The sequence below is a fragment of the Mchenga conophoros genome, linkage group LG15 (genome assembly GCF_057382185.1).
Source record: "Mchenga conophoros isolate Kocher_MC1m ecotype Shallow Benthic linkage group LG15, M_conophoros_male_GT1.1, whole genome shotgun sequence".
In the NCBI taxonomy this organism is placed as follows: domain Eukaryota; kingdom Metazoa; phylum Chordata; class Actinopteri; order Cichliformes; family Cichlidae; genus Mchenga; species Mchenga conophoros.
In genome coordinates, this window is record NC_140540.1 from 23,773,033 (window position 1) to 23,787,930 (window position 14,898).

A 14,898-nucleotide genomic window follows, 5' to 3' on the forward strand; every position below is an offset into this window, starting at 1 on the left:
ACGCGGGGGTATCTGAGGAGGGAGGATGTTTTTGTAGTGTGTGTTTGTGTGCATGTTCCTCATGTTGTAATGAATCTGACACATGCAAAGTGATTCTCTGTAACACATTTTGTGAGATTTTTGTGCTTTAAAGTTAGTCTCCAGTGACTGCGCTGCAATGTCCTCTAAACTGCAGGAAAGCAAGTGGATGTGTTGTGGTCTGACTTTAGGCATCTTTGGAAAATGACTGTGGAAACCAGTTTGTTGATGGTTCTTGCCTTGGACTTTTTTCATCTATCTTTTTAAACTAGTAAATAGCGCCCTAGTAAATTTGTAAATCCAGTAAATTTATACAAAGTTAGGGAACTTAGGCGTAGTTACAGCAAGTGGTTGGTGCCATGCCCGACTGCGATAGGCTGTCAAAGATCGCTTGGTTTGACCAATGTGCATACCTCCCCGGTTAGATCAAACATAGCTTGGCTTACCTCTTCAAGCAAGCATTAGTGCGATCGCTGTCATACACTTCTTTGACAGATGGCTGGCTCTGCAGAAATCACTAATTAGTAAATATGTGAGAGGACAGTGTGCCACTTCGTCCTAAATTAATCTGCAAAATGCAAAATCACGAAACCTGTGCTTTGCAAGCGTGCATTTGAAAAGCACCTGTCTGTGCGTCAAACTGAAAGTGAGTGCAAAAGACAGCAGAGAGACTCAGACTGGATTATAAGTTATCGTCAGGCACAGTACGAGGCAGCGGTGCCTGATGTGAGCACACCCTGAGCGCATTCAGCTGGTTCTTCCCAGTTCCTTCCTCACAGCGACGAACCCATCAATCCCTCCATTTTCTTTACTGTTAATTAAACAATCGGATGGGGCTGGAAGATCAGGAACCTTCTTGCTGTGAGCTGACAGTGCTGACCGCCACCCCACAGCTTATTAATTTAATACTGGTGTTGGATCAGGACTGTCAGCAGTACTATAACAGAGGTGGTGAAGTTGGATCGGTGCATCGTTGGCAGCCAGGATCAGATTATCAGATTTAGCTCTCTGGAAACTTTGAGTTCAACATGGTGTACATCTGTGAGGAGAGTCTCACCTGACTCAGAGTCTGTGTGACGATCTGCTCTGCTCCCATCAGATACTAATTACATAAGCCAGGTAGGAAAATCCCAAGTGTGGGATCAATGTGAGGGGTTAAAGGGTTCAAACTCCAAAAGCAAACATTCACCTCTCAATCATTGACCTCAAACATGCGTCTCTCAGCACTGCTGCTCACTTTAGCATTAGTTGGGGCAGAAGTGCAGCCCACCAGGGGGGCTGATCGGGCTCAGTGATTGGCTTTGCAAAAGTATTAAATAAGGAAAGAGCAGGATTTTAGATTTGAAACAATGAGTTGCAAACCACAATGAAAATGCATGAATTTATGGGCCAGGGCACTAACAGAGGACTTTATTAATCACGACTCTATTTTCCTGGTTAAATAAAAACTTAATAATACTACACAAATGTAAGATAAGCCCTGTGACGTGTTTCTTTGTAGGGAAAGCAATCTGAGTGTGAGAATACGAGTGAGCAGTGATTTTAAAAGTAATCGGTAAAATCTTACATTTTTAATCTTTCCAGCCAGTCAGTGGATCTAACCATCAGTCAACATTGATGTAGACTTCTGAAAGATGAGCTCAATCAGCAGTTATTGTCCTTTATTAGCAGCAGATAAATGGATAAAGTAATACGTGCTGATGAATTTCATGCCACCTGTGCCAGTCGCGGTGCTGCAAAGCTTTTATGTGAGGTTATTAGACTGGAAGACAGGGGAGTCAGGTGGCCTTAAACAGCTGCTGCAGGAGGGTGTTAAATTAAAGGAATTAATGATTAATTTATGAAGACTGCAGTTTGGTCTCCTGCAGTGACCTCTGGATATTCAAAGCGAGCAGCAGAAAGTTTGACCTGAGCTCCTCTTTGGATAAAAAAAACAAATAATAAAGAGTTCAAAGGTCTCAGAAAGAGAGCAGGGAACAGAGTGTTGTCCATGAGCCAATTTCATACCATTTAAACGGATTCAGTGCTCACTCAGGTAACATAAGCACAGTTTGGACAGCCACGATTTGGTGAGTTTTGTTTTCATATTTTGCATTGAGCACTGATTTTTAACAAGTGGATGAATGAAACTCCCACTCGCTCTCACTCGCTCTGACAACCTTGGCCCTCTCTGCGCTGCATCCTGTTGTTTCCTGTGCGAGGTGACAGAGACGAGCGGATGCCGGGGAAAACACTCGCAGCTGTTTGCCTTCACGTTTCCCATCAGCACATTTTACCGCCGTCCCTCCAGGCTAATTGCACGCACACGGCAAGCACGACCGAGAGTTTTATTGGAGCAGCGGAAGACAGCAGCGGTTTTATCTGTTTGTGCTCTTCACGTCGCTACCGGCCCAAATGTTTTCATCTCCTTCTGCTAGGTGTGACGCAAACAGCAGTTGCTGTGACTTTTTATTTTTTCTGTTTGGTCCAGAAGTTTCTGGGCGGAGACACAATTTTTAGTTTTCTGCCTGTCGATGACGACAGCAGCAACGGGTTAAACAAAAACACTGTTTCGGCCATCATCAAGTTACAGCCTTTTCTACACACAGCCCTCTCTCGTCAAGCACTGAGATGTAATTGGATACATAAACATGATCTTAAGCAGCTGTTTTATTGACCAGGATTATTTTTAAAGGTTCTGTTTCTTCATCTATAACAAGCAACCAATCGCAGTGAAGTGCTCGTAGTGCAGGTGCGCGTCATCCTTCTATGCTTTGGTTTCAAACACAGTCTTCTTTTTAGGTAATGTTCAGATGTTTTATGCAGAAACATTTCTCTTTTAGCTTTTGTATTTGCTTCAAGGCTTTTGGCACAGCAAACCTTTATTTTCCTTCAATATAAAGGCGGGTCTTTAATGTAATCTTTCAGAAAGGCTCAGGAGGAAAAACAGAGGTGAAGCTGAAGTGTGACCAGGATGGACAAGATTAGGGATGAGTGAATCAGAGGGGACAGCTCAGAATGAGAGGTTTGGATATGTGCAGAGGAGGGACGAAGGATGTTAAAGATGGAGGTTCTAGGCAGGAGGGAGACCAAAAAGAAGATTCATGGATGTAGTGAAGGACTAGCAGAGGGTTGAAGCGACAGCAGAGGATGCTGGGAAAGGGTTGGGTGGAGGCAGATGGTCTGCTGTGGCAACTCATAAAGGGAGCAGCTGAAAGAAGAAATGTAACATTAACCTTTTTTTTTTCCTTTGAGGTTTTTTGTTCCCTTAGTTGATTTTTAAGTTGCTTGTCATGTTTTGGTTGCTGTAACACAGTAACTTAGCAACTAGGATTTATCTCTTATTCCCTGTTGGATATTGGTGTTATTAACAGCATATGCATGTAAGGGAAATCTGTGGGAGCCAGAAGTTTCAGTTTTTCTTCTACTTTTGTCATCACAGCACCTACTCAGCGTCAAAGTTGGCCACTGTGCAAACACAACCTCACAAAACAATCTACATGAGAAGTACCACTGGCATTTAAAACACCCCAACATGCAGGAAACAAGCTGTTAACAGGGAGATATCGCTAATGCTAATGTAAGCAGAATAATATTGTACTAGATGCCTGCTAAAATTAAACTTTTTTTTTTTTCACCTGCTGTACTTGACGCACACATGGGACTAGAGGCACCTTTTAAAATTGTGCGTGTGGTTTGTGTCATATGTGTCATAGTCTTTAATAAATCAGGAGTTTTGGCTCCACCGTGCTGTCTGGAGGTCAAAGGTTAAAGCTTAGAGCCTGCAGGTTTTGACCTCTGAGACCCTTAATGACCAAAATCAGACTGTGGAGTTTGGTGATAGCATCAGAGAAGAGTTAGGAAAAATTACTGTGTGTGTGTGTGTGTGTGTGTGTGTGTGTGTGTGTGTGTGTGTGTGTGTGTGTAAACCCGGTTAATGGAGGATTACCCATAAAGAGAGGATCAGTGTGTATTAAACACACACTCTGGTGCATTAACGGTCCTCTCAGTGCGCTTCTCTGCTCACCTCAGAGCAAACGTCAGCTGACGGCTCTATATCCAACACAATTGGATGGAGACCAAATGCATCGTCATGGCAGCTGATCTGAAGTGTTTTCACTTCTGGTTCAGACCTCACCCAGTCCGCTTCCTGCTTTAGTCCTGCTTTCAGAGGTTTCTTTGGTCCAGGTGATTTTCTGAAAGTTTTTTTAAGATAAAAATAAAAAGTTGAAATGCTTCATTCGGTTTGATTAAAGGGGCCTCTATCTCCTGTTCAAGTAAGTTCGTATTAAACATGGTTTCATATGACGTATGATTAATGCCTATGAGGTGAAAGTAGAGTTGGTGTATTTTCCAGGGAGAAAATAAAACGTTAATGTGTGAAAACGTCATTCTTAGGCAGGATGGGAGAGGAAGATGTGAGGTTATTTCAAAGCTGGGAGTGTGCATGACATGTTGCTGATGGCATCTGATTATGTTATATTGTGAATTGTCTTTTATAAAAACATGCCGGACAGGAAGTGCACGTCCATGGTAAAATTTACATGCAGCCCGGGGCGTCCATTGTCATAGGTTAGCAGTCATCAATTTGAATATAAGCTGATGATGCTCTATAGTGTCAGAGTCCACCTTTATATACTGGCCCACGGGCTGTTATCTCATTCAACATCTGGCCGAATATTCTTGTATTCAGGTGGCAAAATCAATAAGGAACAGCAATGCAGACACGGAGGAGGAGCTGACACATGCCCAGCAGAAGTTCACGACCTTTTCACTTATTGTTTTTATAATAGTAAAGATTTTCTCTGCTTTCTATATCTAAACTGTAAATTTAGCGTAGATATTTGCTCAGTCTTTCGACACACTTTTTTTGTCACGGTTAGAGCTACAGCTCACTCCTCATTGATGCAGAATTCCAAAATAAAAGCTTGGTACCTTCCATGATAGAGGCTACGCTTGCTTCAGCTAAGTTGATGAACTTGTCCAGTGTGAGGTAACTGCAGTTGAAACCAAGATTCAAACCGTGAATCATGCAGGAGGAGTGCTTCTGCATGACAATAAAACAACTAAACATATAAAGCCATAAATGTGCAGAAATGTTCTTTTTTTAAATTGGTTTTATGTATTAAATCAATATTGATGTAGAGAGGAGCACTTTGTCTAATCTAATGATGCTTTGTCATGTTTAAAGAATGAATGTGCAACTGAAACCTGTTCTGCTGATTAAAGAAACATCAGGCCAGCTGAGTGACTGCAGCATCATCCTCCATGCCCTCTAGACACAATTTTATTTCCTCCTATTGGACAACGAGCTAAAGCAGAGCTCTTATAACACAATCCAAACCTACTTAGCTTCAACTTTAGAAAGTAATAACTGATCAGTAACAGTTATTTTGTCTTGTTTTTTTCCTTTAATCAGAGTTGAGTGGTTGACCATTGAAGAAAACAAATATCGCCTTCGATGGTCGAAAAACCCTGCAGCTCTCCACTAGCACATAAAAGCATGACCACACATCACTCATACTAGAATCCTGTCAGTGTAACAACTGCTTTTAATATTTTATTGCTTGCTTTTAAGTCATTGCATGGGTTTCAGCCTCCTTACCTCTCTGCCCTTTTAACTTTAAGTGCTTCCACGGGAATGCTGAGGATGAGGTGCCCCTGGTTGTCCAAGGTTAGGGCCTCGGTGGTTGCAGCAACTGTATCGAGGAATAAACTGCCCCTGACTCCAGCAGACAAGTTTAAAAACAGTTTTTAAATGAAATTTTTTGACAGCAAGTACAAAGAGCCACAAAAGGATCAGGGTTGCAATGTTTTCGGAGGATGTGCCCATCACAAATAGGCCAGCATGAGCTGAGTTTCATCTCCTGTGAGAACTCAGACACCAAATAGTTTCTACAGCTTTTTGTTGTTGTTGTTGTTGTTTATCGTGTCCCTGATCAGACCGTCCTGTTCCCGTGTTTCTGACTGTCAGCATCTCTCTTTTTTTGAGAGGCAGTGTGTAGCCGCACGGCGAATGACTGCAGGGTATTAGTGACGAGACCTCAGCCATAATTCATGATGCACTTTGTGTGTGTGTGTCTGTGTGTGTGTGTGTGTGTTACATCTAACGTGATCCACGCAGCTTGTGCCTCGTCACCTGTTGGGTTGTTTCCTGCTGTCACAGCGGCCTGCAGGATCCACACTGCATGCTTTCTGCACGCTGCTAACATCCTGCTCAGCTCAGCAGGAAGCTGCTCCACCTGCTCCGTCTGCAGGCTGCAGAAGCTGCTGAACTCCAAATCCACTGCACACACACTTTATCACAAAAACACACACACCCTTCACAAAGCTGCAAGAGCACAAACTCTTCAAATTAGCTCCTTATTTCCTCACTAATCAAGTTACTTAGAAGATTTGAGATGGACTTTTATTCACCCGCGTGAATTATGATATAAATAAAAAGGAAAATTAAAAACACCATATATAGTGTGTATATAGTGTTTTAAATACACTATACAGGCAATTAGGAGAAACACCATGTACATCTTTACTTATTGCAGGACCAGCTGTGAGTGAAGTCTGGGTGCCGTTAAGTACAGTTTGTGCTCTCAAAAGCAGGAAAACCTCATGTATCAAAATGGCCAGCAGTGAGGTATATACGCTGTATGGTTAAGGAAATAAAACCTGCCAAACCACTGCCACGTTTCCTTTAAATGAAGTCTTTACTTATAGATGTCGTGTCGCAGAGAAGTTAATGTCATTATTTCTCAGGAATTGTGCAGAAAATAACAAAAAGGAAACGGAGAAAGTCGTGAGAGGTAGTGAGAAGTTCCATTTTTACATGTGTTGGTGTTTCTTTGTAACTTATATTGATTTCATACAAATGTATAGGCGTGTCTTTATTAAGCCAGTATGCATTTATTTAAACTTCAAACCTGGCAAAAAACTCATATCTTGCATGGTTGGAACAAGGTCCAAGTAGAGCTTCAACGTGCAACAAGAAATGGGAGTGAGACAAAACATTTTTTGAGCATGCAATGTATTGAAAACAACACTTAAACTGAAACAGGGTGTTTTACAGCTGATCAGAAGTTTAGGACCACATGTCCTTAAAAGGCAAAATCTGTGCAAAAAAATTTCATTTTCTCTCAGGTGGTCACACTGTCATGATGTTCGGATGGCAAAGGCAAATAAATGTTTCCTTTTTGAACATGGTCGGGTTGTTGAACCACATAAGCAGGGTCTCTCACAGCATGCTGTCACTGCTGAGGTGGGATTCGGTAAGACAGCCATTTGGAATTTCTTAAATGATCCCGAGGGTTATGGAACAAAAAAGTCAAGGAAACCCCCCAAAATTTTTACCAGCGCTGAGCTGGAGGATCCAATTGGCTGTCTGTCAAGACACTGGACAATCCTCGCCCCAAATTAAGGACGTTAGTGGTGCTGACTGCGGCCTAATAATTATCAGACGGCATCTGAGACTGAAGGGCTTCAAAAACAAAAAACGTCTTCAAAGGCCTCATCTCCTTAACGCCACAGAACTGACTGTTTGGACTTTGCAAGAGAACACCAAACATGGGACATTGAAAGGTGGAAGAAAGGTTTTTTGTTTGTTTTTTTTCCTCATGAGAAAAGTTTAACCTGGATGGTCCTGACAGTTTCCAACGTTACTGGCATGACAAGCAGATCCCACCTGAGATGTTTTCTATGCGCCACAGTGGAGGGGGCGCCATAATGGTCTGGGGTGCTTTTTCCTTCAGTGGAACAATGAAGGGACGTCATACGCCCACTGGCTATGTCCAGATGTTGCAGAGAGCATCCCTCATGTCTGAGAGCCCTTGTCTGAGTGGTAACGACTGGGTTTTTTTTAACAGGACAACGCTACAGTACACAGTGACTACAGGAGGAGGGACTTCTTCCAGGAGAATAACATCGCTCTTTTGGACCATCATGTTTGTTCTCCTGATCTAAATCCAATTGAGAACCTTTGGCGATGGATGGCAAGGGTAGTTAAAAAAATGGACAACAGTTCCAGACAGTCTTCACAACTTGGAGAAATGTTCCCACTCGCTTCTTTGAAGCGCTTGCATTAAGCATGCCGCAACAAATTTTTGAAGTGATCAACAAAAACGGTGGAGCTACTCATTACTGAGTTCATGGTTGGAACTTTGATTTCTGCTTTGAAGGGTTTATGGGTTTTTTGGAGGTGTGTTCCTAAACTTCTGATCAGCTGTAAAACAGCCTGTTTCAGTTTAAGTGTTGTTTTCAATACATTGCATGCTCAAAAAATGTTTTGTCTCACTCCCATTTCTTCTTGTTGCATGCTGAAGCTCTACTTGGAACCTTGTTAAGATCCAACCATGCAAAATATGATTTGTTTGCCATTTTTCAGGTGGTCTAAAACTTTTGATCAGGACTGTATATCGGATGAAGGGTTTAGGAGTTTCATCTCCTTTACATGTGCCACCCTCTTTTTTTAAATGGACCAAAGGTAATTGGACAGTTTACTCAAAGGCTATTTACTGGGCAGGTGTGGGCAATTCCTTCGTTATGTCATTATCACTTAAGCAGATAAAAGGTCTGGAGCTGATCTGAGGTGTGATGCTTGCATTTGGAAGATGTTGCTGTGAACAGACAACATGCTGTCAAAGGAACTCTCCATGCAGGTGAAACAAGCCATCCATAATATGCGAAAACAGGAAAAAAAAACAAAAACACTCCTTTTCCACTCCTGCTATTGTAGCAGGAGTGGCAAAATCTACAGTTTGGTGCATCCCGAGAAAGAAAGAAAGCACTAATGAACTCAGAAATACAAATAGACCTGGACGCCCACCAAGGACAGCAGTGGTGGATGATCGCAGAATCATTTCCACAGTAAAGAGACAAACCTCATCACGACAGCGGTGTGGTGTTAATGTGTTCAAGACTTCAGGCTGTCATTAGCAGCAGAGGGATTTCAACCAAGTATTAAAAATTAACATTTTGTTTTCAGTTAGTTAGGGTGTCCAGTTACTTTGAGCCCGTGAAATGAAGAGATAGTGTTTAAAAAAAACAAAAAAAACCGCTTTAGTTTCTCACATTTTTATGTATTTGAATCGCTTTCTTCAACCCACTGAATTAAAGCTGAAAGTCTGCACTTCAGACTGAGTTGTTTCATTCAAAATTAATTGAAGTAATGTACATAACCAAAATTAGAAAAAAAAAGTTGTCTCTGTCCAAATATTTAAGTTAAGTTTACTGCTAAAACCAGGATTTTTATTTATTCATTCATCGCTTGTCTTAGGCACCATCTGAATGATAAGTGGAGTAACAGGCCAAACAGGCCTAGTTCCAGCTCCTAATTTTCATTCTTGGACTCTACTAGGGTAGCTTTGCATGATTCACGCTTCAGAATAATTCCTATTTATCTAATATGGGTCTGAAATGAGCCCCTTTCAGCCAGTTTTATTCTGATTAGCAGGTGGGTGGGACTTCTGTACCTAAGATGACCAATCAGAAAGGAGTTCATGGTCCCACAAATGTCTCTTTGCGTACATGTTACCGTTTATCCAACAAGCAGAGAGAAGTTATAACCCACGCAGTTCTCAAAAGTCCAGACTGTGCATTGCTGGAAGCAGATGACGTATGCGTCTGCCTGATGCTGATTGGTTGACAAGGGGGCCTGAATAACGGTCACCAGGCGTGAAAGAAGCATGAAACGAATTTCTCCATTGACTGCGGAGCTCTCTGCAGGTAAACAGGTCATCCCCTGCTGAGCCATAAATTCCACCTTTAAGAGATCCGGTCCCACTGACATCCAGAGCTAAGTAGAAAAAACCGTCTGAAACCTAGCATTCAGGGCAGCTTGAAGCCTGAGATATTGTATTTTTAAACTTTCAGACTGTATTTTGATGTATTTTCAAATGTTCTTTAATTATGATGGTGGTGATCAAATGCACATTAATGTAAATATGCACTATTTAGTCCATTTTCCTTATATGGACTAAATGCTCAAATAACAAGTATTGAGAGAAAGTTTTACGAAAGATTATTGGCCTGTCCCCCCTTGCAGAGGCATTGTGCCTCAAGCAAAGCAGCACCGACTCAAACATTAGATTCTCTCTGGGGTTTTTTTTTGGTCTGGGAACTAAACAGAGAAGCGGCTTTGCATTAGACATGGACAGTGACCCAAACGTGGAGCTGTCACCACAACATTTGTAAACTTCCTGTTAAAAGAGAAAAAGGAGCTGTAGCTGCTGAGGAATCTTCATGCTTTTCAGCAGAAAATCTAATTCTTGATTTAATTCTACCTATTTCAGCTGCTGTGGGCTTCTGGTAGTTTCCCAGTGTGGCGTTTCTGTGAATTTGTTTCATCACTTGTTATCTGTTCCTCATACGGAAAGGTTAAGTAATCTTTGACTTTGGAAAGAAGCCGGACCACGACAGGCGATGAGGTCATGATTTTAACAAAAAAAACTTCCATCTAAGTGGAAAAATTGTTGCAGTGAGAATAAACTGATGATAGTTCACTGAAAGGGGTCAAAGGTCAGCAGGCTAGAGCAGCTCTTTTACAGATAGTTCAGCGCGGCTGTAAAACAAATAGAGCACAGAAACTTTGCAATTCAAATAAAAGACGTAAATGTTGGTGTTCTTCTTCCTAATACACTTTAAATTTATATTCAAGGACTAAAATCATATTTACTGATTATCTGGGTTTCCTGCACCAGTTTTAAAGTTCATTCTCTTTTAAACAAAACCTTCTTAGGTGCTTTATTCACTGATGATCTCCTGTTTTGCATGCTAGTGCTCAGAATGGCACAAAATATAAAGACACTAACTACTATCAGTGTATCCCCACACATACACATTACCCAAGTATATTACGAGGCTCATTTTAAATTTGTTATTTTTAAAAATCGGTCTTATTTTTGAAAGACCAGTTGCTGCTAACTGTTCCAAACACTGAGTCAGAACTTTTTGAAAAAAATCCCACAAACGAGACAGGAAGTGGCCCGCCTGAGTGTAAAAAGTGCTTTATTACATGTGTTTATGTCTAAGAGTCGCTATCCATTTATCTCTTTCATCGCACAGATTATGATGAATGAGTCCTCCTCTTCAGTCATACTTGATGGGTTTTCCCCTCGGGCTATAATTTTAAAAACCTACCGCGGGATAAAAGCCGCAGCAGGCGGCAGTGGTGTAATATGTTAGATTGGTTTATTTTGAAAGCTAGCTAGTTCCTAGTTGGAAACGAGTTACCACTAAAAGCTGCCCTAAAGGCTCTGTGTAAAGTGAAGCCATTAAGCTAATCTAGCAATATTTCTTGGCCAACAGGGGGCGCCTGCTCTGGTTTAAAAAGACATGAGAGGAAAATGACCTTACTTTTTACTGAGATCAAAAATAAAGTGACCACTTTCCTGATGGCTGCAAGGTCTCGGTCACTAATTCTAAGTCTTATTGAATAAAACGTTTACCTTCTCAGTTTTGGCACTTGGAAAGACAGTAAAGCAGGGTAGGCTGTAGTGTCACTACAGTATAAACTGTAATGTCCTTCAGTGTCACTGTTAGATCCACTCTTATTCACGATGCCTGGTTTCAAAAGCTAAGTTGGTGATACCTGAAATCCTCAGACTGATTCTTAAAAAAAAAAGCACCAGTGGGTGAAATCCTAAAATTATTTGTTAACTAATCAATCAGCACTCCACCCTATTGAGTAACTGTGCTCACCTCATGCAAGTGAAAAATTAAAAATGGCATATCCAGCATACATAAAACCAAAATTGAGGCTTCAAAACTGCTGTTCAAACTAATGGGTAATGTCACAGTGGATGTGTCCGTCTTTTATATACAGTCTGTATTCGGCTGTATGTTGTAGCGATCAGCAGAAGGGGAAGCGGGGGGGGGGGCATGTGGTCTGTAACTCAACCACCACACCACAGGAGTCAGGTGAACATGTAAAACCACCATGAGGCTACGACTGTGCCTGACTGATTTTTATGAGTGTTGCATGAATGTATCGCTTTCTGTTTTTCTTTGTTTAATTTTCTGGATAATTGTTCTTTCAAACTGTAGCCCGGTGTTTTGGAATGATCAGTTTTCTCTGTGAGGGCACAAATGCAGTCACCTAGAGTCCCTAAAACATTTGAATAGCGCAGCACGTTTAACACTACCCGTGTGTCTGTGTCGTTTCTTTCATTAACCTTTTGCAGCTCGGACGTGAACTCTGAGCAATAACACCTCCCCTTTTCCCTCCTCAGTTTCCTGAATGTGGATTTTTTGGGATGTACGACAAGATCCTGCTCTTCCGTCACGACCTGAGCTCGGACAACATCCTGCAGCGTCTGATCTCCGCTGAGGAGATCCAGGAGGGCGACCTGATCGAGGTGGTGCTCTCTGGTAAGGAATGAATAATTTTAGTCCGTTTTCTTTTTTTTCCCTCAGCAGGTGGATATAATGTTCGAATTGATAAAAAACATTTATCAAACATGCAAAACTCCGAGTAGTGATGGAATCAAGTGTGCATACATAGCCAGAAATGCTGCAGCCCTACCCATCCACAACCCATCACTCCAATCCTGCCCCGTCGGAGTTTAAATGTAGCTGATCTGGTGTAACTGATCACCCCGTGCCAGCCAGTTTGCGGCCTTGCAGGGAGTTTATGCTAAATGTCGTCACAGCTGCAGGCCCATGGTGCACTTGTGGTGGTGTTTCGACTCGTCATACACCTCCTGATTTCTTTAACCTGACACATGTAGCAGTGTCTACATGATGCATCAATGCACGAGGATGGAGATGCTGAGATGGCACAGAGCAAGATCGCTGCAGCATTTGAACGAAATGCCGAAAACGTGCGTGACTGCTTTGTTTCCTGTTTCAACTTCTTCTTCTCCTGTTTTCAGTTCTGAAATGGTGTAATTTTTCTACTTGGAGTGTTTAGAAACAGACTGAGATAGAGTCCAGCTTTTATTGTCCCGTTAGTGCTTTTATTAGTGTTTCTATTTAGACTGAATGCCCCTTTTCTTGTTCTCTTGAGTGTACCTTAGGTTTCTCTTTTTTCTGAATTTCATGCTTGAGCATGTCCTGTATAAATAACATTCTTTCACATTTTTGTCAATAATCATTGTATGTCCTCCTCTGGTAGCTGCTGAGTCTTTCCCAGTTTTTAAGTTCTTTATTTTCAGACAAGTAGATGATGTCCCTGAGATCTTAGCCTGCTACAGCTTAGAAAGATGCACAGACATTAATGAGATAAGCATGAGTAAAGAAAGAAAGCATGCTGCAGAAACAGAAGACACACTTACAACTGCATGTTGTCGTTTTTTGTGGGATTTCTTTTTTTGGATTTTCTATAAATCATGGTTTAATATTTGGGAGCTCAGGACCATTTAAGGTATGAACAAGAATCAAAAATGATTCCAGCTAATAATAAATAGATTAACTTTAAAATCAGCAGTAAGAATAAAATAATTGTTTAAAATGTATCTTAATGAAAAACACGGTCGTTTATTAAATGAATCAAATTTGCCTAACCGTGTATTTGGTTTCACACTGAAGTCAAAGGTAAGTTTTAAACATTTAAATTGTATCTTTATTATGTATTTTCGCATCAGTTTCGTATTCTCCGGGTAAAATGAGGCTGGCACAGATCTCGTTTCCTCTCCACCAGCGCCGCCTCCCTGGGTCACCCCCGTTCGCTCTAAACATAATATTGTGCATAGGATTGTCACTTCCTGAAATGTGTCAACATGTTGGGCTGTGAAAACTAAAACTGACACCTTTACAGCCGAACACCCAGACGCAGAGCCGCGCCAGGTTTAAATTACACAGGAGGGTGAAAACGTATCGCAACCGCACAGGGTGCAAACCCACGACCACTTCCTCCTCCTCCTCGTGCACCTCTCGCTGCTACTGCTGCAAAACCCTGCAGAGCTCAGCTGGTTTATTTCACTGTTACCATTCGAGCTGCTACCAGAGCGCCAAGCGATCAAGATGAAACCGGCTCTAGTGTGATTCTTGCTGCTCGGTTGAGTTGTTTTCCAGCTTTTATACACACAAGCAGCACAAAATGGTCTGTGTGGTTGTGTATATATGTAGTACATACACATTACATTTAAAGTAGAGGAAACATTTTCAAAAAATGCAATAATTAAAGGTTGAAAATGCAAAGAACACATCCAATAACAAGATGTTTTTATGTGTTAGCTTGAAAAGTTCATCCTCATTTAAACACTTTTCTCTTCTCTTTACTTGCATATTTTAAATCCTGTGTAACTTCAGCTAATACTTCAGGGTACAACTAACACGTGAGGCTTTCTACTTTTGTAACCCCTGAAAGACGTGCCAGACATTGACGTTTAGTGTATGTGTGACCATTTCTAGCGATAAATTCATTTGTCAGATTGTAATTCTGATACGCTCACGCTCAGAGCCCGAGCATCATCATTTTGGGGGACCATCTCCTGGCGCGGGTGGAAAGCTTCCCACAGAGACAGTCATAGTCTGACTGCGTGTGTGTTTCTGTTTCAGCTCTCGCCACAGAGGAGGACTTCCAGATCCGACCTCACACTCTGTACGTTCACTCCTACAAGGCACCGGCCTTCTGCGATGACTGTGGGGAGATGCTGTGGGGGCTCGTCAGACAGGGACTCAAATGTGAAGGTGAGGAAGCACTCAGGAAGCTTCTAGGCTGCTGACATGTCCGTTTCCGCTCAGAGAACCCCGAAATCTTAGTCCCGGGAACTGTTTTTCTAACACAGTGGCTAGAAGTTTTGTCCAAGGAACTTTACATCCCAGGTATTTTTATTCCGGGAGCATTTAGTCCCAGGAATTTCTTTTCAAGGAAGGGGTTAGTCCCACAGCTCTAACTCTCAGAACTTTTCCTCTGATATGCTGTGATGTACTTTGTCCCCTTAGAGTCTTTGACTATTTTTCTGTGTGCTG

General features: G+C 41.8%; 1 protein-coding gene across 2 annotated transcripts in view; it reads left to right on the forward strand.

The window, feature by feature from the left end:
* LOC146558397 (serine/threonine-protein kinase D3-like) overlaps positions 1-14,898 on the forward strand; it is a 55,921-nt gene that overhangs the window by 21,571 nt on the left and 19,452 nt on the right. For both annotated transcript variants that reach the window (XM_085246532.1, XM_085246533.1), the window contains exons 3-4: positions 12,216-12,354; positions 14,485-14,616. In XM_085246532.1, coding sequence (XP_085102658.1) covers positions 12,216-12,354; positions 14,485-14,616 — 271 coding nt within the window. The remainder of the gene's footprint in view (positions 1-12,215; positions 12,355-14,484; positions 14,617-14,898) is intronic.